The sequence below is a fragment of the Heterocephalus glaber genome, unplaced genomic scaffold (assembly GCF_053883595.1).
Source record: "Heterocephalus glaber isolate CG9 unplaced genomic scaffold, H.glaber_assembly_v1.0 deba00001429, whole genome shotgun sequence".
NCBI classification, from domain to species: domain Eukaryota; kingdom Metazoa; phylum Chordata; class Mammalia; order Rodentia; family Bathyergidae; genus Heterocephalus; species Heterocephalus glaber.
Genome location: NW_028258294.1, coordinates 33,148,370 through 33,174,538, shown reverse-complemented (window position 1 = coordinate 33,174,538; position 26,169 = coordinate 33,148,370). Strand labels below are relative to the sequence as shown.

At 48.9% G+C, this 26,169-nt stretch overlaps 1 protein-coding gene and 1 pseudogene across 18 annotated transcripts; one reads left to right on the top strand and one right to left on the bottom strand.

Annotated features, from left to right (window-relative positions):
* Positions 1-11: 11 nt before the first annotated feature.
* Pcsk7 (proprotein convertase subtilisin/kexin type 7) lies at positions 12-25,963 on the top strand. Of its 18 annotated transcripts, none has more exons than XR_015451676.1 (19): positions 13-254; positions 375-670; positions 2,368-2,487; positions 2,946-3,425; positions 4,201-4,617; positions 5,263-5,428; positions 6,613-6,703; positions 7,638-7,692; positions 8,221-8,359; positions 9,092-9,192; positions 11,767-11,934; positions 12,326-12,452; positions 12,927-13,029; positions 17,197-17,326; positions 17,625-17,774; positions 18,306-18,400; positions 19,130-19,223; positions 19,497-19,614; positions 24,650-25,963. XR_015451676.1 is itself a non-coding variant. In XM_021237847.2 (18 exons), exons 4-18 carry the CDS (start codon positions 2,958-2,960, stop codon positions 25,016-25,018), a joined length of 2,661 nt encoding a protein of 886 aa, XP_021093506.2. In that variant the 5' UTR covers positions 20-254; positions 400-670; positions 2,368-2,487; positions 2,946-2,957; the 3' UTR covers positions 25,019-25,963. The 18 variants fall into 18 exon arrangements, 12 of the variants coding, with proteins under 12 accessions (XP_021093511.1, XP_021093506.2, XP_021093507.2 ...); XR_002386803.2 differs by having other exon boundaries at positions 17,595-17,774; XR_015451677.1 differs by having other exon boundaries at positions 14-254; positions 17,618-17,774.
* On the bottom strand, positions 22,058-23,116 carry LOC106010393 (dnaJ homolog subfamily B member 14 pseudogene; annotated as a pseudogene).
* Positions 25,964-26,169: the final 206 nt, after the last annotated feature.

Below are 26,169 nucleotides of genomic sequence, written 5' to 3'. Positions count from 1 at the left end.
AGGCTCGGCCCGCGAAAGGAGAGGCCACGACGCTCCGCACCGCCGGCGACAGCGCCCTCTGGCGGCGAGAGCCGGCACTGCCTGGAGAAAGCGAATTCTGCGGAAGACCCCTGAGATCCTAGTGGCCTCTGCGGGGGCGCAGAGAAGAGGAACGTGTGACCGCTAGAAGGGCGGCCTGATGGAGGCAGGCGTCCCTCTGGGAGGGTCACAAGGAGAGTCAGGGCTACGGCGATCAGGGAGAGAAGAGGAACGAGGTATGTTTAAAGGTCGGGACCGGGGCTGGGGATTTAGCTCAGTGGTTCCGGGGCCTGCCTCACAAGCGCAAGGTCCCGAGTTCGTTCCCCAGTACCAAAACCCGCCCCCCCAAAATAAAGGTCAGGACCGAGATGCCCTTTTCAGAGGACTCCATGAAGGAGGAGAAGCCTCTAGGAGGGACGCTGTTGAAGATGCCCAGAGGACTCGGGTGCTGAAGCCCCACGAGCTAAGCCCAGCAGCCCACACGCCCGAGCGCTATCCCGTGCGCCCGTAGCTCCGGCCGGCTGTCTGTCCGAAGACCGGCCGGTGATTGGCTGCGGCGCCGGGCGGAAGTGATGCCGCCGTCCCTGGCTCCGGCTCCCGGGAAGCCGCGAGTTTCCGCAAGGAGGCGGCGGCAGCAGCTGCGGCAGGGTCGGTGAGTTGGGCACTAGGTGGGGGCTGGACGTGGGAAGTCCGGACAGCCTAAGAGTGGGGGGAACCGGTGTCTGAGGATGAGAGCGCTGCACAGAGGGCGCCTCTGGTTCTGACATGAACCCCAGCGGGAGGGGACCCCAGGGTCTGAGATTCCAGGACTGTGTGGGTCCTAATGAAAAGGGGAGTCCGGTGCACGGAGCCGTCGAGGCCGGGGAAGGGGGGATCAATGAAACTAGCCGCAATCCATGACCTGGAACAGGGTGTGGAAGCTTCGAGGACCGTTGCTTGGGAGTAGATTCTCGGACTTCGAATTGCCCTTCTTCCTTGACCACTCAAAGCTGCACACATAGGCCTAGTAGTTGGGAGTGGTGGAGTTCTGCTTCCTGAAGGTGTTTAAAGTTTTCTGCCCGAAAGCCAGATTGATAAAAGTGCTGCTGTGGCCGGGCGTGGTGTAACACGTCTTGGAGGCTGAGGCCGGAGGATGGCTGCAGTTCGGTCTGGGCCACATAGTGAGATCAAGGCCATCCTGAACTACGAAGCAAGACCCTGTCTCAAACAAACAAACTATCAGTACTGCTCTGTTCCTGGTAGACAGGACAATCTCAGGTTTCTCCTTCCAGAAATCTGTAGTGGGCTCTGCTGAGAGTGAAGGGGCCTGCCTGCTTAGGTTTTAAACAGAATGGCTAAAGGGGAAGACACCTCAATATCTTGGGACAGTGCAGGCTCTTGGCAGGCAGAGAGAAATTCAGAGAATATTCTCAGAAACCTAAGAGGAAAAAATATGGGATGGGAAATTTTGGAAGGAAATGATAGGTGGCATAAATTGCCTCCATTTCCAAGAAAGTGTTAGTGAAGTAGTTGTTTTTCTAGGGTGCTTTGAGTTGTTTTCACTTCACTGTGTGTCTGGGTACTCAGCTACCCTCAGGGTGGACTCAGCAAGTCCACCCACTCACATTCACCTATCCGTGTCCCCACGATTGCCCACCAGCTCAGATTTGGCCCTCTTTGTTCTTTGAGGCCTCTGAGGACCACTTACTTCCCTGGGTCTATGGAACTTGGGCCGTTGGAGACTGAATTTGGAGCCTGGGCCCTCAGTCCCAAGGCACCTCCCAAGGTAGTTACAGGGATATTCTTTAAGCCTACCTTCTCTCTCATTGCCACTTCCTGCTCAGTTTTACACACACACACATACTCCGTACTCCGTCTGGGATTTTTCCTCTTTCACTGCTGGCTGACTGCCCTTCTCGGAATTGGCTACATTCTCGGGAGGGATTTTAGTGACAGTTAGGTCCTCGCTAGGCCACCAGAAAAACAAATGAGAAAACATAGCATAATAGGATAAGAGGTAAAGTCTTTGGATTTTACACCAATTTGTGCCAGACATGTTCTAGCCTATTTTATTTTATTTTACTTGGTTTTTTTGAGACAGAGTCTGGCCATGTAGCTCAGGCTGGCCTTGAACTCACTGTGTGGCCCAGGCTGGCCTCAAACTTGTGGCAATCCTCCTGCCTCAGCCTCCCAAGTGCCAGAATTGCAGGCGTGCACCAGGCTCAGGTATGTGGTCTGATTTAGATATCTAGAAATGCTACTTATCAGCAGACAGTTTCTGTACTCACTGTTCCTGCGCTTCATGGCCAGTCTCCACTTGATCCACGGGGTTTGGTGAGACATTATTTCTTCTGTTCTTGGGGCCCACAGGTATGCAGCCTGTGCTCAGAATCAACACTACTCACCGAAAGTGATGCCTTTGCTTCAGTTACACAAGATGAGTGTGATGCAGTTAGCCAGACCAGGAGCTCAACGCCACACAGAGCCCAGGTGGGCATGGGGCCCGCCGAGGACAACCAGACTGAGATGTCAGCTGGGATAAGATTTCTGTCCCTTTGAAACAAGGGGGTGGGACTCTGGCAGAGGACAGTCATGTTGCTGCCAGTCATTTGTGGGCATAACATGTCCTTCCAGCCTTGTGAGCAGCAACAGTGGGAAGAGCAGTGTGGTGCCAGTAAGCAGCTGGGCGTGGCTTGCTTTCTGGTTTACTAGGGATTGGACTGTGATACCTGGGAAGGCATCCGCTGTCAGTACTGGCCCACACTCCACCTGCTGCCTGACCTTGTTGATCAGGAGTAAATGTGACCAGAAAGAGAGGATCAAGTGTCGAAACCTGTGAAAAGAGCAGATTGAGGGTTTCCGGTGGGACCACACCTGATGCCCCAAAGTTACCCTCTCAGTTCTTGAAGTTATTTTATCTCTTTTCTGTCCTTTCTCTCTGCCTGCAGCCTGCTGCTCTGATGCCGAAGGGGAGGCAGAAAGTGCCACACTTAGATGCCCCCCTGGGGCTGCCCACCTGCCTGTGGCTGGAATTGGCTGGGCTCTTCTTATTGGTTCCCTTTGTTATGGGCTTGGCAGAGACAAGTGGGCCCGATGCCCAAGCCCCAGGGGGGCTCAGCTGGGCTGTGCATCTGGACAGCCTGGAAGGTGATCGGGAGGAAGAGCATCTGGAGCAGCAAGCAGATGCCGTGGCCCAGGAAGCAGGGCTGGTGAATGCCGGGCGCATCGGAGAGCTCCGGGGCCACTACCTCTTCGTGCAGCCAGCTGGGCCCAGCCAGGCCATGGAGGTGCAGTCTGTCCGACAGCAGGCTGAGGCCGTGTTAGCTGGGCATGAAGCTGTCCGCTGGCACTCAGAGCAGAGGCTGCTGAAGCGGACCAAGCGCACCGTCCATTTCAATGACCCCAAGTACCCACAGCAGTGGCACCTGGTGAGTCCAGCTCTGCAGTTTCTGCTTCCAGTGGGTAGGTTCTGGTCCAATTCTTTACTAGGCTCTTCACCAAATCCCTCTCCTGCCACCCCACCCTTCACCTGAAGGGACATTTCTGGTGCTGGGGTGGTAGTTTGCCTTCAGCCTCTACCTTCCCTGTCCTCCACCTAGAGAGCCACTGTCCTGCAGTGCTTTGGGCACACGGGCTGCAGGCAGGCTGCCCACGCGCACACTCTAGCTCTGCCACTTATTAGCTCATGCCTCTGCTACACCTTTGTGTGCCTCAGTTTTCCACCTGTAAAAGGGAGACTGTAGTTGTACCTACCTCATGGAATTCAGGTTAGGGTAAGTACATATAAAAATACATATGAAGGGGCCAGGGATTTAGCTTAGGGGTTCCGCCGTCTGCCTTGCAAGCACAAGGTCCCAAGTTCGACCCCCAGTACTGAAATAATTAATTAATTAATTTAAAAATACATATGAAGCACTTATAACAGTGCCTGATACATTATGGACTCTATTACATACGTGATAATTGTAAACACTAGCATAATAACTATATTGTCCAACCCTTAACCTAGCCACCATTTCACCCCAGTCACCCATAAGTGATTCAAAAGTTCCTGGAGCCCAAGTGTGTGCCAGAGCTCTCACGTGACCCTCTTGGCTCTGTTCCCTGTGACCTGTTGGTCCTCCACATCTCCCTGGCTCTTTGGTGGAAGCCATGATGAAAACAAGTTGCTAGCTGTAACTTGTCTCTCTCTGGGATACTCAGTGTGTCATTGGATTCCCACCGCATCTCCTACAGAATAACCAGCGGAGCCCCGGCAGGGACATCAACGTGACAGGTGTGTGGGAGCGCAATGTAACTGGGCGCGGGGTGACGGTGGTGGTGGTGGATGATGGTGTAGAGCACACCGTCCAGGACATCGCACCCAACTATGTAAGTGGCCCAGAACCACACGCCCGTCCCATGTCTGAGCTCCTTCCACACTATGCTTCAGCCTTGTTCCCCTCCCTAGCAGGCACTGAGCCAAACCAAATAGCCTCGGAGGTGGGGTGGGGTGCTTTCTCCTCTCCTGTCCCAGCCAGCTTTGCAGCCTGGCAGTTAGGATGCAGCAGGTGCTCCAGCCCCAAGGGAGAGGACCTCAGCAGAACTTCCTGCTTCCTGTTGCTGCTCCCTCTCTGCAGAGTAAGGAGTGGCCCCAGTAGGCAGCTTCCCTCTCCACAGTTCTGGATACCTTTCTCTTTCTGAGTGATCTTAGCCAGGCATGATGGCACCTGCCTGTAATACCAGCACTCAGGAGGCTGAGGCAGAAGGATCGCCATGAATTTGAGGCCAGCCTGGGCTACATAGTGAGTTCAAGGCCAGCCTGAACTGCATAGTGAGACCCTGTCTCAAAAAGTAATAATAAAAGTTAAAATGTGGGGCTGGGGATTTAGCTCAGTGATACCACGCCTGCCTTGCAAGCCTGAGTTTGATCCCCAGTACCAGAAAAAAAAAAAAAATGAATAAATTTAAAAAATAAAAATTAAAAAACAAAATAAAATGTGATCTTTAGATGTCCCCAAATCTCTCTTATCCTGGGCTTTCCAAGCCCTTGTGCAGTGGACCCATTCCTATAATAGGCAAGAGAGACATTTGCTAGGAGCCACAGTGCTTCCCAATTCGTCCCACTGTCTGCTACTCTTATCTTGTGGCCTGTGTGGTTTGCAAAGAGAGATGGCCTTGCTTCCCTGCCTTGGAATCCCAAACTCCCAGTCCTGTCTCCCCGCCGACCCCTAGGACCTGACTTCTAACCAGTGAGTGACTATCCGTTGTCCCTCGATATTTCAGAGCCCTGAAGGTAGCTATGATCTCAACTCGAATGACCCTGACCCCATGCCCCACCCGGATTTGGAGAATGGCAACCACCACGGTACTCGGTGTGCTGGCGAGATCGCTGCTGTGCCCAACAACAGCTTCTGTGCAGTAGGCGTAGCCTACGGGAGCCGCATAGCAGGTAGCTGCTGAATGAACTTGGGAGGCTTCTGCCAGGCACAGTAGTCATTCCCTGAGCCTTCCCTCCCTGCATTGTGAAACTTCTTTATCCCACCTGCAACACACATGACCTCAGTAAAGGGTAAACTCCTAGTGGGACAATTAGCCAGTTGGTTTTTCGGTGCAGTGATGTTTCAAACATGTTTTTAGTAGCACTGTATAAAACAAAGTGGAAATGCTCTTCATGTGGGCCCGAGGTCCCAAAGCCCCACTTCTCCAGTCTCCTCTTTCCTTTTTCTAATCAGTGACCCACGTCATCATAACAGCTCCTTCCTTTGACTGTGTTGTGCTTGCATTTTCATAGTTTTCAAAGTGCCTGGCAACACTTTGGTGCCTCCACTACCCTGTGGGCCTCTGGAAACTCCTCTCACAGGCTCACCTCTCCACACTCCCAGTCAGCCGTCACAGCTGCCCTCTATCCATTCAAGCGAGCTGGATGCCCCAGTCCCCCACTAGAAGTGGTTCTAGTGTTCCACTTCAGTCTTTGTCCATCAGGGCAGAAAGTGAGAAGAATGAAGGGGAAGCCCTTGGGGTGATTCCTAAAAATGTTTGAGAACCTGAGGATCCAGTGGGCTGGCTGCATTCCTCTCGTTCTCCAGCAGAGGGCAGCAGTCCTCTGCAGATGAGATTGCCCAGGCAGAACTCAAACTTGCAATCCTCCTGCCTCGGCCTCCCTCAGGGCTGTGATTACAGGCGTGTGCAACCATGTCCAGCTCCTAGCCCCTTTTGAAAGCCCCAGTTGTCCCTGTGTGGTGACCCAGACATAACACCCCCTCCCCATTTTAGAGGACAAACAGGCATCTCTGGGAGTACCACTGATAATGAGCACTGTTTACCCAACATTTTTTATATGTTAAGTATTGTGCTAGATGGTTTACATGACTAAGAGTGAAGATAAAAAGGGAATCAGTTACCTACATTCTAGCCTTTTCCCATACAACCCCAGGATCATTACAGTCTAAGCTCCAGTGTGACAAAAAATTCTTTCAGACAGGTAACATATATGTGGTATAATTCAAAAAGGACCAAAGAATTAACAGGGGAAATAAGTCTCCCCGCACCCAGTCTCCGACTTGGGGGACCAGCAAAGTTACCAGTTTCTTGGGTGGCCAGTATTAGTAAGGATCTCGTGTCTTCAATGCCTAGGCATCCGGGTACTGGACGGGCCACTGACAGACAGTATGGAGGCTGTGGCATTCAACAAGCACTATCAGATCAATGACATCTACAGCTGCAGGTGAGGCAGAGCTGCAGGTGAGGCAGCACAGGTGAGAGGGCAAGAGGGTGAAGCACCTGGAATGAATCCTCCAACACAAGGACAGCAAAATGGACTGACTTGGGCAGGTCCATGCAGGGGCCCCTCATTCAGCTATAAGGCCACTGCCCTCATTTCTCCAGTGCCCCAGCCGGTCTTACAGTTATTTATTTTCTAAACTCACAAACCTTTCCTCTCCAACCAAGGTAAACTGAATCCCAGTGCCAGTCCCCACCACCCTGCAGCCTGCAATTTAAGGCTGTGGCTCTTGTGGGCTGGATAAGGAGGAACTTAGGGTGGGTGGCCCCCATGATATTGTTCCTGCTGCTAACCAGTACCTCTTAAATTTTTGATGTCATCTACAAGGCATTTCCTCTCAAACAGAATTCCTCAGCCTGAGAACCGAGAACTAACCCAGATAGAGCATCCCTTCGTGGGTGCCTTGCCATCCAGCCCAGTGGTGATCCCTAGGTCCCCTAGGAGTGACCCCGTTCTGCTCTATAGCTATGTACTAGCTTGTGTCAGTGTCAGTGGGACCCGAGGCTGAGGGTCAGAGCTCAGGGTCAGAATAAACAAGTCCTACACTGGGAACATTTCCAGGGAAGAGAGCCTTAGTTCAGCTATTTTCCACATGAGAAACGGGCCAGGCCTTGGAAGCCTATGTCTTTCCATGACAGAATCCTAGTGCTGGGAATATACTTCAGTGGTAGAGTGCTTGCTTAGAATGGTAGTGTGCTGTAGGCCCTGGGTCAGTCCCCAGCACCTGCAAAAGGAAAAAACAATCATAGGAGTCCTGAACTGGAACCCCTGGGAAGAGAGTAAGAGCCACAGATGGGGTGGCCAGCAGAGACTGGGAGGCCCTGGGTGGGTAGGGACTGCCTGGCTCTGGTTCTTCCCTATGGCTATTTCTCAACAGCTGGGGCCCAGATGATGATGGGAAGACAGTGGACGGCCCCCACCAACTTGGAAAGGTAACTGACTGGATGGAGATTAGGAGACCTGGCCCTAGAAAAACTCCAACAAGGGCTGGGGATTTAGCTCAGTGGTTCTGGTGCCTGCCTCGCAAGCACAAGGTCCCGAGTTCGATCCCTGGTACCAAAAAAAAAGAAAAACTCCTACAAGCCCATCCTTCTTTGCACCCTTCCCCCAGCTGCCACCTCTCCAGAAGTGTACACCTAACCTGGGCCAGGGCGTGGTGGGCACAGGTCTTAGAGAAGAAAATGGAGTCATGTTTCCAGGTTGCTTCCCTTTGATCTTGTTTTTGGCTCTCATTCCTAGCTCCACTCTCATGATAAGCAGAGTATGTCCATCCAGCTTTGCTCAACTCTAAGCTCCCTTCCCATCTTGTACCCTTCTGTAAATCTCTTTCCCCAATGCCCAGTGCCCTTTGAACTTTATTTCCTTTTGCTTTCTAGGAGGGCTGGCAAGAGTGATTGGTGTGGTAGGTAGGAGTCTCTCGAGCTCATCAGCTGATATACCCTGACATTTTTGCTCTGCAGGCTGCCTTGCAGCACGGGGTGATGGCTGGCCGCCAGGGCTTTGGGAGCATCTTCGTGGTGGCCAGTGGTAACGGGGGCCAACACAATGACAACTGCAACTACGATGGCTATGCCAACTCCATCTACACCGTCACCATAGGTAGTGATCTGATGGTTTTGTGTGTTTGTGTGTGTGTGTGTGTGTGTGTGACTGCGTCTATCTGAATATGTGAGCAAGGGCATCACTTTGGGCTGGCATGGGACTAGGGCTGCTCTCCGAGATCCCAAGACTTCTTTGGGAACACTTTGAACCATTCCCTGCCTCCATCCCCACCGTGAGTAGTCAGGTCTCTGCTGTGGCCTCTCTTTCCATACGGTGCTTGCCTTCTGCTTGAAACCTTCCCTGATTCCTCACTAGCCTAAATTAAGTGCCCTTTAGCTCTATTACCAATGATTGGACTTGTCACTCCAGCTATAATTATATCCTTATCCAACTTCCTGCTTGACTGTAGGCTCCTTGAGATCAGGACGTGGCATTTTCCATAGGGCAGATGCTTAGTAAATATTAAGGAAAAAAAAAGGAAGACTAAGTACAGAGGTGGAAGGACTTCACTTTTGTCCTGGAAACTGTTGAAAACATGTTTTGTTTTCTTTGAGACAAGGTCTTGCTAAGTTGTCCAGGCTGGCCTTGAACTTGAAATCCTCCTGCCTCAGCCTCCCCAGTAGTTGGGATTACAGGAATGTGATGTCCCACCAGGCCTGACCAGCTCAGATCACTTTTTAAGCTCCAAATTCCCCCTAAGTGATGAGTCACAGCCAACTCCAATGTCATCAGGCCCCTGCTGCAGGATCAGCTTGTCATTTCAGCTCCCACTTTCCTCCCTGATGCCAGGTGCTGTGGATGAGGAGGGACGGATGCCTTTTTATGCAGAAGAGTGTGCCTCCATGCTGGCGGTCACCTTCAGTGGTGGGGACAAGATGCTCCGGAGCATTGTGAGTGTTGTGTGCCTTGTGCCCCTGCCCTGTCCCACAGGACTTCTCTTAGGCTTCATTGTATTTCTTTTGCTCCCTGCTTCCCTGTCCCGCCCCTCCGCTCCTCTGCCCTCGAAGATCTGAACCTTTTAAGGCCTCTATTGGGAGACCACTGAGGGCTCTGAATAAACCTGTGTGAACAACTTTGATCTCAAAATTGTTAACTTGAAACAAATATATACATTGTTATAGAAACAAGTATCATATTGATTAAACTGCTCCTTTGAAATGCCTTCCCAGGGTCGGGGATTTAGCTCAGTGGTTCCACCACCTGCTTCACAAGTGCAAAGTCCCGAGTTCGATCCCCGGTACCAAAAAAAAAAAAAAAAAAGAAAGCAAATGAAATGTCTTCCCAAAGTAGAATTTGAGCATTGGCGTCTTGCTATGGTGTCTTAAAAATAGAGCCTCATGGCATTACTAGTCAACCTTGTGTAAGTACTGAGTCCTGCCATGTCCATCCACAGGAGGAAAGCTAGCAGTTGTCTTTATGGGCTGGGCGGGAAGAGGAACCAGAGGACTGCCTCATGTCAGCTCTCCAGAGCTCTTGCCTAGAGCTATAATTGGAGCCGTGGCAAGGAGACTGCAGCAGGAACCTCTGGAGGTCTGGAACCTACCTGTGCTGGGCTCCATCCCAGCAAGTTTAAGCCAGGTCTCTGGGTCACAGTCCTGGCACTCCATGTATGTTCCTGTGTCCATAGCAGAATAACTGGGGACCGGAGGCTCCAGGCAAGAGCTGTGCTGCCACTAACTGGTGTCACATTTCTCCAGTGGCTGAGCTGGGAGGGCTCTCTGGGGCCACTGGGAATTAGGCTGCTTTGTCTTCCTGCAGGGTCAAGTTCATTTTCCAAAACTAAAATTTTGTTATGCCAGTAAATGACTTGTGGTCAACACAATGTTCCAAGGCTCTGTGCCAATTGACCCCTACTCCCTGCTCCCCCCATCCTGCCCTGCCTCTGGGAGTGAACTGAACTGAAAAGCCAGAAAGGGTATGCTCAGCAGCCTGGGGCCTGTGTCTACAGGGCACCCTGGCTGGGTCAGGCTCGGAGAGGAGGAAGAGCAGGAAACACTCTGTCTTCACTCCCTGGTAGAACTCTGGGGGTCCAGTCTCACCCCTGCTCCAGCTGGGCCCCTCAGAAGGCTCCAGAAAAGAATGGTCACTGCTGCACTGCAGTGCCTCGCTTTTCCTTTCTAAACTCAACTCCGCTTCTCACCCTCTCCCCAGCTTTCCATCTGAACTATAATTTGGCCAGAAATGAAGAGAGTTTACATAGCCAAGTTCCTATCTTTGGAACGGCCTTGCTTTGGGAGCCTCTGTTGTCAGTTTCTGCCCACCGCCCTGGGCAGCTAGGTGGAGCTGTCTCTGAGGGCAAAGACAGGACATACACTTCCCACAGTTTGTCCACCTGGGAGCTTTCTTGGACTCCCCTAGGGCTTCACCGGGCTCCTGCTACTAAGGGCAAGTTCACAGCTGCACACTAGACTGTCACCATGAGCCCGTTTCCTTAACAGGAAAAAATCAATCTGCTCCCTGGCACAGACCCGGCTTCCCACTCTCGTTGAGACTACAACTTGGAGAGTGTTTCTCCTTTCCCTTCTCGGAGTGCATGGTGTCTGGGTGAAAACTGCATCTCTTGGCAGCTGCTATAACAGCTGGGAGGGAAGCAGTGAGTACAGTGGAGAAAAGGCAGCTCTTGGCAGAAGTTGGCACCCTGGTATCTGACCCAGAAGAGAAATCGAAAGAATGGAAGTCTCTAGCCTTGCACCAGCATCACGGGCTAAGGATCCAAGTGCCACATATGGGAGCAATTTGAGGCAGAGCCCTCCTCCGCTAAACTCTTTGAGGCTCTGGCATTGATGGGACATGAAAAGAACTTGATGCCAGGCAGATGCCATCTCTGCCACTCGAACCTTGCCTCAGAACCATGGATGGGAAAGGGGTGCCCCTGGAAACCCACCTAAGACTCTGGCTGGAGCAGACAGGCAGCTCATCCTGTGTGTGGTCAGTAGAGCAAGGGCAAGCAGGCCGCACAGACACTGAGCTGACCCCCAAGGCAGTTGTATGCACGCATGTTGTCCCAGCCCCAGCCCTCAGCTGCCAAGTTGGATTTCCTTGACTGGTGCCCTTTTGTTGTCCCAACTGCAGCTGAAGCCCAGTAGCTCCCTGACCACTTCCCCTTGAAGGGACCGGAGAGGGGAGGGAGGACAGGGTGGAGAATTGGGGGAATGGGAGCAAGAAAATTAAAGTAGGAAGAATAGGAAAGTTGGCAGCACCCAAGTCCCCTGGCGTATCACCGTCTTCTTTCCCCCTACACCTTCCCCTCAGAAGCCACTCTCATTTTGATTCTGCAGAGGTCTCTGGGAGGCCAAAAGGATTCAGGGTCTTCTTGTCTGGGCCTGCTCGTGGGCCCCTCTAGTCAGGCACACAGCTCTGAGGAAGGCAGGCCCACCTGAGAGGCTGGATCCAAGGTCTGCCGTCTTCTCTCTGCCTCTGAGCTCATCTCTAATGCCCTCACTGCTTCGCACTCCACTTCCCAGGTGACCACTGACTGGGACCTTCAGAAGGGCACCGGCTGCACAGAGGGGCACACAGGGACCTCTGCAGCAGCACCTCTGGCAGCTGGCATGATAGCCCTCATGCTGCAGGTGCGGCCCTGTCTCACATGGCGCGACGTTCAGCACATCATTGTCTTCACAGCCACCCAGGTGAGATCCTGGCAGGTAAACAGGTGGCCAGGCCCAGCCCGCCCCAGAGTTTGGGTGTCAGGAGCCTTCAGATTCTAAATGTCCCAAATGTTAGGCACCAAGTCCCTTCCAGAATGGCACCTGTGAGGAATAGATATGGGAATGCCCTCAAGACCACTTCTTTACTCTGCAGCTGGTGCTCCTGACTCCCTCTCTGGAAGCAAGCCACCAGGTGGTGACATCATGAGGCTGCAACCTTTTGTCCTAGCTGTCCTAGGGGAATCCATTGCTAATGACCCCTGGAAGAGTCTGGGAGAGTCTGGACCGGATCAGCCAGCAGGGAAGCAGACGACAGCAGGCTGAGGTTGTAACACTGGCCATGCGTGAAACTAATGGGCCCCTGTTCTTTCAGTATGAGGATCACCATGCAGATTGGCTCACCAATGAGGCGGGCTTCAGCCACAGCCACCAGCACGGTTTTGGGCTGCTCAATGCTTGGAGACTCGTCAATGCAGCCAAGGTGAACAGGTGTGGGCAGGGTAGGTTACCCTGGGCAGGGTGACCAAGTGGGGTTCCAATGCCGAAAACATTGCCTGGCACATCATAGGCACTTTGTAAATGTTCATTCGTGTTGTTACATTGACCACTTTTACCCTCGAGTCAGCTGATAGCCATTTTATACATGAAAACATCCAGGCACAGCACCATAATGGAAGTTCCCAAACTGTTAGTGGAGAAAATGAGACCTGAGTATAGCTGGGGCCACTGAGGTCCTCATCTTCCACCCTGGACGTGGCCATTTCCTCCACTTTCTTGACTTGGTGACTTAAGGAGCACACCAGGGTGTCAGCAGGAGTCTAGAAGTGAAGGAAGGTGATGAAGAGAGGAAAAATAGAGAGCTGGGCCTTAAAGATTGTATGGATGAGTGTGTGTGAGTGCTTGTGCACATGAGAGTGTGAGTGTGATCAGTCTTGTTCGTTGATTTGCTGCCACCACCCCCTTTCCTTTAACAGATCTGGACGTCTGTCCCTTACTTAGCTTCCTACGTCAGCCCTGTGCTGAAAGAGAACAAGGCTATTCTTCGGTCCCCGCACTTGCTGGAGGTCCTGTGGAATGGTAAGTAGTCAGTACAGAGGGGTTAATCTTGTGTTTCAGGCCTGGGGTGGATGGATGGACAGTTAGGCTCTGCCTTCCTGCCGACTTCCCCCCTCTTCAGGAGCTGAGCTCCAGCCAAACCTGTAGTTTTCTTTGACCATTTTAGGACATGTTGCTGCTTCTGAGTTGGCTGGCCCCCTGGCTGCTTAAACAAGACCTTTCTCCTGAGCTCCTAGGAGTGAAAGGAGCTGCTGAGCAACCAGCTAGGAAGGCGGGTGGGTGGAGAGGGAGTGGGACTGAGCAGGCTGGCGTGAAAGAAGTGCCTGTGACTTCCATGCTAAGATCATGCCAGATAACTATCCAGCCCAGTAGCCTTAGCTGAAAGTAAAGGAGTTGAGTTGAGCATTCTTTCCTTTGATGCTCAGGCTTGTCTCCTCGAGCTGGATACCACCTATTGGGGTGGGACAGGCATGAGCAGAGGTCCCCTAGACTGGGGTTACCTGCCCTCCACCCCTGCCCCATGGTGCCCAGGGCTGCTAGGCTGTGTGAAGGGGTAAGGGGGAGGGGGTATCGTCTTAAGTGAGTGATGTGCTTGTATGTTGAGCACAGAGGTGGAAGCCGTTAGGGAAAGCTGGCTGGGGCTGTTTTTGTGAGAGGACCTCTACACAATTTCTTATTGTTATTGTGTTATTTTGGTGCTGGTGATGGAACCCAGGACTTTGCATATGCTAAGCATACATTCTTGCCACCAGGGTAATCTCCCAGCCCCTCTGTCTGCACATTTCCCAGTTTTCTCCACCCTTGGCCCCTCCAGATTTTTTTTGCCTTTGAGGAATTTGGCAAGCAGAGATACTCACTACTTTCTGTGAAGGTTGAGTTGTGTCATTGTCTGTACCCAAACCAGAACTGTGTCCTCACTTTTTCTGTCCTCCTCAGAAATATTCAGACCAGAGCCCTGGCAGGAGAAAGAATGGCCAAAGGAAGGATCTCAGGCAGGAGGAGGGGCAGTCTCTCTTGGGTGGAGTTTTTACTTGGAAGAGTTGAGTTACCCTCTGCCTAAGCAGGTCCAGCTCCTGCCAGTTTCCCTGTATGTGAAGGGAGCCTTAGGCCCGGTCACTATATTTCCCATAAAAGGAATGCTATCTTGGAAAGGGCATAATGCATTAGCCAAGGCAGAGCAGTTCAGAAACATGCCCTGGAATGTGGTTCTGTCAGAAGCCCCTGGCTTTGCACCCGCAGCCTTGGGTGTTGTGTGCTTTCTAACCTTTATCTCCCATTTAGGACTGTTTCCCGTCACATCTGTCAGATGAGGGAGTTGACTTAGAAGGATTGGAGCCTCTCCAGTTTTGTCATCTTTTGGTTCCTCTAACAAGGGATGTCGCCCCAGGATGTCTGACAAACTCTCCTAGGTGTTGGGGCCACTGTCAACAATTTGTTTGTCACTAGGAAGCAAGAGAAAGGAGGACAAGTTGTCCTGGGGAGAGGAAAGTGGGAGGTGGTATAGGAAGAGAATGGGTGCACTTGAGGAGGGAAAGATCCAGGGAGTGGGGCCAGAGGAGTCTTTCACCCAGGAGGCAAGCAGGCCTGCTGCACATTTCAGAGGCCAACGAAAGTGACTTCTCTGACAGGACTACAGTCACCCCTGAGCAGATAGAAGGTGAGAGCTTGAGGGCTGAGGGGAGGAAGCCCAGGCAGGACGGAGCTGAGCAACTCAAGCCCTATAACCAAGCTGTAGTGTTTTTCCAGAAGGATCTGGAACTTTTCCTAAGGTAAAGGGAGCTGAATATCCCTACAGTAGAAAAGAAGGTGAAAAAGCTCTGAGACTCCCGAGCAAAGTTGTCACAGAACTTTATGCCATGATGGGAATATTCTAGATCTATGACACTGTATAATTTTATGGAACACTTAAAATGTGGCCAGTGTGACTGAGGAACAGAATTCTAATTTATTTAATTATAGTTAATTTAAATTTAAGTAATCAGGGCCGGGGATTTAGCTCAGTGGTTCCACCGCCTGCCTCCTAAGCACAAGGTCCCCAGTTTGATCCCTGGTACCAAAAAACAAAAAGGTAAAATTTAAGTAATCACACATGACTGATAGCTGCCCTATCGAACTGTGCAGCTGAAGAGCCAGACAGACTCATTTCCCCCCACCAACAGGAAGTTAGGAGGAGAGCGTATCGGGGTGGTTTGCCCAGCTCCTTTAGAACAGACACTGGGTCTGAAATCTCTCCAAGAGAATGGGAGGTGGGATGGGATTTGGGGAGGAGTGTCTTCTGCACAAAGAGTCCGTGTACTAGAAGATTCCCGGGCACCCACTCACACCTCTCCTTCCTCTGGGTTTGTGCCCTGACTGTATGGCTAATCCTCTGCCTATGCAATGAGTCTTGTTCTTTGCCCTCTCAGCCCACTCTTTCCCTCTCTACCCATTCTTCTTTTTGCCTTCCAAGTAATGTCCCTGTCTCCCTTCAGCCTTTCAGATGAATTAACTGCAACCACTGCTCCGTTTTCACATGCTTCCTCTGCAAGACTCGCTTCGTTAATCATGGTGCCTCTTCCCTGACCCCATCCAGAGCTAATTCAGAGTCCATCCTTCTTGCTGTTCTGACCCTATTAATTAGACCTTTGCTGCAGCCCCTCTCCTCTGGCTTCTGTGACATCTTTACTACTTAACCCTCTTCTGGCCTCTGTACCTGAGGTTCCCATTTCCTTCACTTGCTCATTTAGTGCCGAGTCCTGAATGTTTGCTAGGAATCTGATCCAAGATCATTTGTCCTCATGCCGGTTGTGGTGGTGCATGCCTGTAATCCCAGTACTTGGAAGACTGAAGCAGAAGGCTCTCCACAAGTTCAAGGCCAGCCTGAGCTATGCATTGAGTTCAGGACCAGCCTGAACTACAGAGCTAAGATCCTGTCTCCAAAAAAAGATCATTTGTCCTCCCTCAATGTTTATGACTTGCTGCCACATTTCCACACATGATTTGTAGATCTAAATCTCTTACTGTGATTCCTCACCAGTAGAAAGGATAGAGATTGTCATAGCTCCACTAGAATATGGGCAAACTAAAGGCCTGGCTGGTATCTTCTGAAATAGAAAGACCCTAAAGGCTAAATAATAATAGTGAGGATCATTGGCTATGACTTAAGTGCTTTTTGTTTTGTTTTTTGGTACCAGAGATCAAACTCGGGTCCTTGTGCTTGCAAGGCTGGCGGCAGAACCACTGAGCTAAATCCCCAACCCTGACTTGAGTGTTTTTTATGTGCCACTGACTGTTCTGAGTATTAACTTCTTTAATATATTAACACATTTAATTCTACAAGAAATTCTAGAAATAATTTAGTATATTCACATGCATAGGCACCCAAGTCCCCACACACACCAATGAACAAAGAAACAAAAAAAGGTTGTAGCATGGCGCTATGCATATTGTGAACACAGACAAGCAGTCCCCTTTGACTGGGTTCCTTTTCAGATTCTGTTCTGTTCTATAACATGTCAGTTACCCTTCTGTATACCTCTTCTTTTTTTGTTTTTTGTTTTTTTTTTCCCGAGACAGGGTCTCACTGTGTAGTTCAGGGTGACCTTGAACTCACTATGTAGCCCAGGCTGGCCTCAAACTCACAGCAGTCCTGCCTCAGCCTCCTGAGTGCTGGGATAACAAGCGTTCACCACCACACCCAGCACTGTATGCTGTTGATCCTCTACCAATATAATGCATGTAACGAATAAAAAATTATGTAACCTACCTTTTCCCTTTTCCCATCCCTAACCCCTGGCAACCACTAACTGTTCTCCATCTTTACAGTTATTTTATAAATAACTACATTAATGGAATCATTCATTGTGTGTCCATTTGAGATTGGCTTTTTTCACTCAGCATAATTTCCTTGAAACCCACTTCAGTGGTTTTCTAAAACTATTTTGTATTGTCTTCCATATATGAGAGTTACTCATTTCACCTGTCTTTGTGATGTCATCTCTCCCTTCTAGAATACCCTTTACTAATCTGTGTTCATTTCCATCATCAGTGTGTCTCACAGCATCTTCCCTTACCAGTTTTGTATGTATCATACCATTTTCTTGTTTTCAGGTAAACAGGTGCCATGCCCAACTTACCTTTATAGTCCCAGTATTTAGTGAGGTGCCTAAAATGTTCTTTTAATTTTTTTTTTTTTTTTTTTTGAGACAGGGTCTCGCCATGTAGTCCAAGCTGGCCTCAAACTCACTATGTAGCCCAGGTTGGCCTCGAACTCGAGGTGATCCTCCTGCCTCCTCCTGAGTGCTGGGATTATAGATGTACACCACCACACCCAGCTCAGGTGCCTAAGATTTAGGAGGTAGTCAGTAGGTAATTTTTGGGTGAATGAGTAATTGAAGTTGCTCTGTTGGGTTCTTACATTGTGTCTCAGCCATGTGTTGCCTTCCTAGCTAAACTCTAAACTGGGTTGTAAACTTCAAAGCAGCACTGCATTCTAGTCACTAGTGTTGAGGCTGCGTTAGATGTGTGTATGTGGCTTCAGTGAGCTTGTGCATTTGTGTGTGTTGGGAGGAAGTGAGGGCATAAGTGTTTATGGGCTGGTTTCCCAGCTTCCCAGCCTGACTTCCTACAGTCAGCAGGATGGACCTGGAGATGTCGGGGCTGAAGACCCTGGAGCATGTAGCAGTGACAGTCTCCATCGCCCACCCTCGCCGCGGCAGCTTGGAACTGAAACTCTTTTGTCCCAGTGGCATGGTGTCCCTTATTGGCACCCCCCGCAGCATGGACTCGTACGTACACCTGCCTGAGGCCTCCTCATCTGTCTTTGCAATAAGGATATTTTGAAGAGGATAGTGGCACTGTCATAAGCAACCATGGCACTGACTGTCCTTGGCAGTTGGAAGCCATTGATCACATGCTTTATTCAAGTGCTTACAGTGTGTTAGGCATTATGCTCTACATACATACATCCTCTAATGGTTGAAGAACCCGCTGGAGTAGACTTTGTGACCTCCTTTGCAAATGAGTAAACAAGTCACAGAGCCTGGTAACTGCTGAGAAAATAAGAGTAAACCTAGATCTGTGGGACTTCAAGCCTATGTCCTCCCCACCTTGGCTTTTCCCCTACATCACATGGGCACAAGTCCCTCATTCCTTGAGATCCCAGGGGTGAGGGACCGCCCTTGGATCCCCTTCTGGCACCTTCCCAGATGGCTGTAGCTCATTTCTGTGGCTGCTGCAGTGAGGAAATAATGTTTCTGGGAAAGGGGTCAGCTCCCTGTGCCGTGCCTTTCATCTCTGTGGCTTTGTTCTTTCCCCAGGGATCCCAGTGGCTTCAATGACTGGACTTTCTCCACTGTGCGGTGCTGGGGGGAAAGAGCAAAAGGCACCTACAGACTGGTTATCAGGGATGTAGGTGAGCCTCCCTGCCCTTTCCCCAGGGCCCTGCCTTGCCTGATTGTCCCTCTGGATCTCAGAGTCCCCACAGAAAATGTCACGTGCAAAATACGTAGGGTTGCCATTAGACAAAGAGGGCAGATGCCAAGGAGTATGCAACTAAAACTGGGCATTAATCCCTAAAACTGACTATTTATACCACCTCTATTCCTTGGAAAAGTGATTGACCAAGTCCTTTCACATGTAGCCATTCTTCAGCCAGCTCTGGTAGGCAGGTAAGGGCAGGACTAATTTTCACCTTTTTTTTAAATTAAGGCCAGAGGTTTGAAGTGACCTGTATAAGGTCCCAATAACAGTGACCTGAATATCTGAAAGACCAGTGAAGAGACTGGAAATTACACCTGTCCCCCTTCCCCCCCAGTTCTAGTCAAGCTAGGTATTCGCCAGACCAACTAATGGTTTTCAAACCTTTACTTTGGTAGAAAAACATTTTTCTTTCAAGAAAATTCCAGCTGAAATCCCAAAATACAGAGGATAAAGGCACAACTCTGCTTTGACTTCAGCCTTTCAAGCTTTCTGTCCTGTGCCCAAGCACCCTGTAAAGCACTTCTGCAGAACCCGAGGGTCTCAGTTGGACAGCCCCTAACTACACTCCACTGTGTGGTCTGAGTGCCTTGAGTGGCTGGGCTTCTGTGGGTGGCATGGCCAACAGAGGGGATGGCTCACAGGCTGCCCACTGCTGCTCTAGGTGATGAGCCACCCCAGTTGGGCATCCTCCAGCAGTGGCAGCTGACCTTGTATGGCTCCATGTGGAGTCCAGTGGACATTAGGGAAAGACAAAGGTAGGTACAGCCCCATGTGTCAGAGGGAGGGCAGCCTGTGATGGGGTGGGAGAAGAAGCCAACCTGGGAGCCATTCCCCTTCCAAACCCATCTGTACCTCCAGCTCCTGACCCCAGCTGAAGACACAGCCAGGGGCTGGAAGCCAGAGTGCACTCCTGCCCTCAGCCCTGGGCTCCCTCTACTCCCTCCAGTGGCAAGGCAGGAGGATTATGGGGGCAGGTGGTAGAGCAACCATGTTCAGTAAGGTATCCTCTGCCCTTTGCTTCTCTGCAGGCTGTTAGAAAGTGCCATGAGTGGGAAATACCTGCATGATGGCTTCTCTCTGCCCTGCCCACCTGGACTGGAGATTCCTGAGGAAGATGGTTATACCATCACCCCTAATACCCTGAAGGTACTAGCACCAAGACTCAAACTACATAGGACTGTCGGGGGGCATTGGTCCTTGGTGCTACCCTGGGGAATGAGGGGTTGGGAAGACCTAGATCCCCACAATGTTTGGGGTTTTTTTCTTAAATTCTTTCATTGGTACATTTTAAGTACACAGTACGTTTACATTTATCATTGGGTGCTTGTACCTGAACATGATGTATCTTGGTTCCTATTTTTTCCCATTACCTGGGGACCCTTCACCCCCTCCACCCTTCCCTATTTACATACTTGGTTTCCATTTTTTTTCTTTTCTCATAATTTTTCCTTTCCCTTCTTTCCTTTCCCCTTCCCCTCCTACCCCTACCCCTTTGGACCTTTTCTTCCTATTTCAAATTATCAATTATTCATTTTAATCATTTTAATCCTTATTTACACTTTCAGTTTCTCACACTAGAGAAGCTATTCGGTATTTACACATGTGTGTCCTATTTATTTCGCTTAAGAGTATGGCCTCAATATGCATCCATTTAGCTATAAATGTTTCTAGTTTCTCATTCTTTATGGCTGAGTAGTGCTCCATTTTATAAAACAACCACATCTTCTTTATCCAGTTTCCCGTTGATGGGCACTTGGGCTGTTTCCAAGCTTTAACTATTTCAAACTGTGCCGCTATAAACATGATTGCACATATATCGTTGTGGTATGATTCTTTTAATTCTTTGGGGAAGATACCCAGCAGGAGAATAGCTGGGTCAAATGGGACCTCTAGCCCTAGTTCTTTGAGGTATCTCGATACTGATTTTCACAGTGGTCGCACCAGTCTGCACTCCCACCAACAATGGAGAAGGGTTCCTTTCTCTCCACACCCCTGCCAGCATTTGTTATTGGTTGATTTCTTGAGAGCAGCCATTTTTTGTAGGGTGAGGTAGAATCTCAGTGTTGTTTTCATCTGCATCTCTCGAATGACCAATGATGTTGAACATTTTTTCATATATTTATTTGCTGCTTTTACTGCTTTGTCTGAGAAATGTCTGTTCATTTCAGATGTCCGTTTTTGAATTGGGTCTTTGAATTTGGGGGGGGTCTGATTTTTTTCAATTCTTTATATATTCTAGATAGTAGTCCTTTGTCTAAGGTACAGCTGCTAAAAATTTTTTCCCACATTGTAGGTTGTCTCTTAGCTCTGTTGGTGGTTTCTCTTGCAGTGCAGAAGCTTTTTAATAAGATGAGATCCCAGTTGTTGATTCTTTGTGCTAGTTCCTGTGCTACTGAGGTTTTGTTCATAAAGTTTTTTCCTATGCCAATGTCTTCAAAAGTTCTGCCTAACTTATCTTCCAGCAAATTTAGTGTTTCTGTCTTAATATTTAGATCTTTAATCCACTTTGATCTTAGGTTAGTGCATGGTGATAGGTATGGGTCTAGTTTTAATCTTTGGCAGGTTGAAATCCAGTTTTTCCAACACCATTTTTAAATAGGCTATCTTTCCTCCAATGAGGGTGGTTGGCTCCTTTGTCAAAGATGAGGTGGCTAAGTATGTCTGGCGTTGTTTCTGCATCTTCTAATCTATTCCACTGATCCTCGGGTCTGTTTCTTTGCCAGTACCATGCTGTTTTTATCACAGTAGCTTTGTAGTATAGTTTCAAGTTGGGGATTGTGATACCCTCAGCCATGTCTCTTGCCTAGAATTGCTTTTGCTATTCTAGGTGTATTCTGGTTCCAAATGAATTTTTGGATTGTTTTCTCTAGTTCTGTGAAATATATTGTTGGGATTTCAATCGACATTGCATTAAATCTATGTAGTAGTTTTGGAAGTATGGCCATTTTCACTATATTGGTTCTTCCTACCCAGGAACAAGGGATGTCTTTCCATTTTCTTATATCCTCCTCGATCTCCTTTTTCAGAGTGCTGTAGTTTTCAGTGTAGAGGTCTTTTGCTTCCTTTGTGAGATTGGTTCCTAGATATTTCATTTTTTTGGATGCTATTGTAAAAGGAATTGTTTCCCTAATTTCTCTCTCAGTGAGTCTGCTATTTGTGTATAAGAAGGCTATTGTTTTTTCAGTGTTGACCTTATATCCAGCTACTCTACTGAATCTGTCGATTAAGTCTAGAAGTCTTCTGACCGAGTTTTTTGAGTCTTCTATGTAAAGTATCATATCATCAGCAAATAATGACAGTTTAACTTCTTCCTTTCCTATCTTTATTCCTTTTATTTCGTTTTTTTTTGTAAACAATTTTAATAGTATTTTTATGAGAGACCAAATGAGCCTTCTATCTTTTTGAAACACTGTAAAAATGAGACTGTTGCTCTTGTTAGTTTAAGATCCCACCAGTTTACACAGGCAGTACGAATGCCTAATTCACAAGAAAAATCATAAAGCGTTCTACCCTGAACTACAAGTTAGCTATTACAAATGAATTATAACAAAATCTGAAATTATAAAATCAGTCTCCAACATTTATTAATTAATTGGCAAAAAATTAAAAGAATACTGAGAAAGAAAATAAAGAATAAAATGAACAGTAGGCAAGAGAAAAGGAACCAACCTTTAAAAAGAAAAAAATACCACACTAGTCAGAACTACATGTGAAAAATGCAGAAGTGGCCAGGTTTAATAGAAATCTAAGAGGAACCCTGGCAGACTGGTATTCTAACAGCCCAATTCTAGATAGTCTCTAGTAAAAACACATAAAAACTGTATTTTTAGTCTGACTTAGAAACACATGGAACATGCTAGGAATCACGGAAAATCAACCCTCCAGCTCAGTAACGAGAGCACCTGCAGGGATCCCTAGAACAGTCACCTGGGTCCGTCAGAGCGGCAGGTTGCTCTTGTGAACCAAAAGCACTGGCTCGGGTCTGGATGAAGTACACTAGTGCTACGATTTTAAAGGACTTCACAGGCCCTTGCTTATGCTGGTTTGTAAATGTACCAGTCCAAATGCAGAATTTACTGTTTCAAAACCTTGCAAAATGAATTCTAAAAAGAGCTTAGCAAAGTAGCTTTAAAGAGTTTACTTTTTTTAAAAAAAGTTTACTTTTAAATGCATCTGTTGCTCCAGGTGCAAGGTTTTTGTCTGGATGAAACTTCAAAGCAAGCTTTCTGTAAGCTTTTTTCAAATCTTCATCACTTGCATCTTTCATAACTCCAGGTACTTCATAGTAATTTTTACATTTGTTTATGCTGAGAACACCCTCCACCTGGTCGCGGGGGTAGCCCTTCCCGCTCTCTGCACTTCCGGATATGCTGTCCTTAGTGCAGCTGGCCTTGCTCTGATCCCCGCCACTCGTGGGCTTCCGGCAGTGTGGGCTGTTTCCAGCAGTGCTTCCATTTTTCATGAACACTTCCAACAGTCCGCGCGCGGCAGGCAACAGGTACAGCCGCTCGGCCTTCTGCAGGAATCGCTGGGCCCTGCCGCTGTCTCCGGCGCCCAGGGCCTCGCACGCTATGCGCACACACCTCTTCGCATTGTCCCGGTTCCCCTCCATGCCGACCGCCGGAGGGCGGAGGCGGGCAGTGGGCGGGCAGAGCTCTCGGGCGGCAGGCGGCCCGGGCGGCAGGGCGCGGGCGCAGGGCCCAGGCGGCCCGGACTGATTCCTTTTATTTCTTTCTCTTTTCTAATTGCTGTGGCTAATGTTTTCAAAACTATATTGAGCAGGAGTGGTCTTGTTCCTGATTTTAGAGTGAAAGTTTTCAGTTTTTGACCATTTAGTATGATGTTGGCTGTTGGTTTTTCATAAATAGCCTTAATCAGGTTGAGATAAAGACCTTCTATTCCAATTTTCTATAGGGGGGCTGGGGATTTAGCTCAGTATTTTTCCCTGCCTGCTGCGCAAGCGCAAGGACCCGAATTTGATCCCCGGTACCAAAAAAACAAAACAAAAGAAATTTCTGTAGGGTTTTTTAATCATGAATGGGTGTTGGATTTTGTCGAATGCCTTTTCTGCATCTATTGAGATGAACATGTCCTTGACTCTGTTAATATAGTGTATTACATTTATTGATTTACGTATGTTGAACCATCTTTGCATCCCTGGGAGAAATTCGACTTGGTCAGGGTGTATGATCTTCTTGATGACCCCCTGTATTCTGTTTGCCAGTGTCTTGTTGAGGATTTTTGCATCTATGTTCATTAGGGAAATTGGCCTGTAGTTCTCTTTTTGGGTTGGGTCTTTCCCTGGTTTTGAAATCAAAGTAATACTTGCTTCCAGGAATGAATTTGGAAGCCTTGCTTCCCTTTCAATTTCCTTGATGAGTTGAAAGAATAATGATTAATGGTGATAGTTTTTCTTTAAATGTCTTGTAGAATGCAGCAGTGAAGCCATCAGGACTTGGGCTTTTCTTTGTTGGTAAATTTTTTATTACGTTTTCAATTTCACTCATTGTAATTGGGGTGTTTAGAATTTCTATATCTTCTTCATTTAACTTTGGCAATTCATATGTACCTAGGAGTTTGTCCATTTCTTCTGTGTTTTTCATTTTATTAGAGTACAGGTTCTTGAAGTAGGTAAAATTTCCTCTCTTGTACAAGCTTTGGGTTTGTTAATGCTCTTCTTTTTCTAGGAGCTTGAGGTTCTGCATTAGGTTATTTATTTGAGTTCTCTCTGTTTTCCTAATATGGGCATTCACTGCTATGAATTTCCCACATAGAACTGCTTTCATTGTGTCCCATAGATTCCTGTATGTTGTACTGGTGTTATCATTTACTTGTAGAAACTGTCTAATTTCTTCTTTAATTTCCTCTGTGACCCATTGGTGTTATTCAATTTCCATGTGTTTGTGGGAGTTTCGCGATTTCTTATGTTATTGATCTCTAATTTTATTGCACTATGATCTGATAATATACAGGGGGTAACTTCAGTTCTTTTACATTTACTTAGACATGTCCTGTGAGCTAGCATGTCCCCACAGTGGTTTCATGGCATTGCTCCTACCCTGCTAGCCCATTGAGTTCAGTCCAGTGGTAGGAGCGGGGCCAGTCTCTGAAGGGGAGGGACTCCCTGAGCTCCTAGTTTGGTCATGGTCCAACTAACATATGTGCTTGGCTTTTTCCCCAGACCCTGGTGCTGGTGGGCTGTTTCACCATCTTCTGGACCATTTACTACATGCTGGAGATATATCTGAGCCACAAGAATGTGGCTTCCACCCAGGGTTGTAGGAACGGACCCTGCCACTGGCCCCAACGAAGCCGAAAATCCAGAGAGGAAGGGACAGAGCTAGAATCAGTGCCACTTTGCAACAGTAAGGATCTAAATGGAGCAGAGACAGAGAACAGGAGCCCTCCCACCACCGCTGACCTCCTTGCCCCAGACTTGCTCCATGAAGGGGACTGGACCTTGTCCCAGAACAGCCAGAGTGCCCTGGACTGCCCTTATCAGCACCAACAGCCAGACCTGTTGCAGGGGAAGGAGGAACAGATTTGCTGACCTCAGGGCCTGGTAGACTTGGAATGGGTCAGGCTCTTCCTTCCCAAAATTGGGGAACCTGCTCCCAACTTTGAAGAGCTCTGGGGAGAAAGTAGTCCTGATGCTTACATCTGGAACTTGAGGTCTCAACAGCATTCTCTGGCTACCCTTGGGGAGGGTGAGGACCTTCGTAAATAGAAGCGGCAGAAGACAGAACCAGAGAGAGGACAGTCTGGAGAGAGGCTAGGATCCTAACTGACTGGATGCTTTTGATGAGAAAGGCTTGCCAAGGGGTTGGCAAAATTGCTGCCACCATTTCTCTTGGGCAAGCTAGTGACGCAGGTCCTAGAGATCCCTACCCATGTAGGTTGAAAAGGTGCTTGTGTGGCCAGGAGAGTCCTCAACAGAAACATCGCTGGGATCACTAGGAAGGAGTGTGGCGGGAGACCCTGGGAAGAGCCCCAGGCTTGCCTGCCCTGAATCAGCGCCTTCCTTAGCCTTTCCTAGGAGTGTCACTCCGGGGCAATACCAGGCTTGAATGTGCCTGACCCCCTTCATCACTCCTGCTCTTCTTCCTGAAGGATTGGCACAGTGCTCCTGGCATAGCTGGGGAGAGTCATGGCTCCCCAGGGCCCCTACTGCCTCAAGAGGTCTGTGGTGGGACTGAGGAGCAGGTGTGAGATACAAGTGTTTTAGGAGAAGCCAAGGAAGCCACTGCCACTGCAGCCCTGTGACCACCCTGTCTTCCTCGGCAGTGCTCAGGGAAAAGCCCTTCCCCTGGAGGCCTACTGTCTGCCTGACAACCTGTGACTTTTCTTCCCATTCTTGGCCTCCTCCCTTCTTCTGAGCTAATTGATTGATTGGACTTTTTTTAATGCTTAAAATTTGATTTTCTCTTTTCACAGCAACATTTTGTTGAATTTTTTTCTGCACAGCTTTTCCAAAATAAAGACCTTCCAAACAATTCCACTGCTTCCCATCTCCTTCTTCTGCCTCCCAAAGCTAACTCAAGTGGCCAGGTTGTTCCCCTTCCCCTTGAGTCCCTGAGATTCACTCTCCCCTTCGGGTTTGTTTTTTCCGATCCCCTGGGGACCTGGGGGCATGAAGGTTCCCCCAGGAGGTAGATAGCAGCCAGGAACACACATGAACCCAAAATGCCAGCTGCTCCCTGC

Coding starts and splice junctions, on each gene's coding strand:
- Pcsk7 (XM_021237847.2), top strand. CDS start 2,958: ATGCCGAAGGGGAGGCAGAAAGTGCCACACTTAGATGCCCCCCTGGGG. Junction 5,429..6,612: donor CTACGGGAGCCGCATAGCAG/GTAGCTGCTGAA, acceptor TTCAATGCCTAG/GCATCCGGGTACTGGACGGG. Junction 8,360..9,091: donor CATCTACACCGTCACCATAG/GTAGTGATCTGA, acceptor CCCTGATGCCAG/GTGCTGTGGATGAGGAGGGA.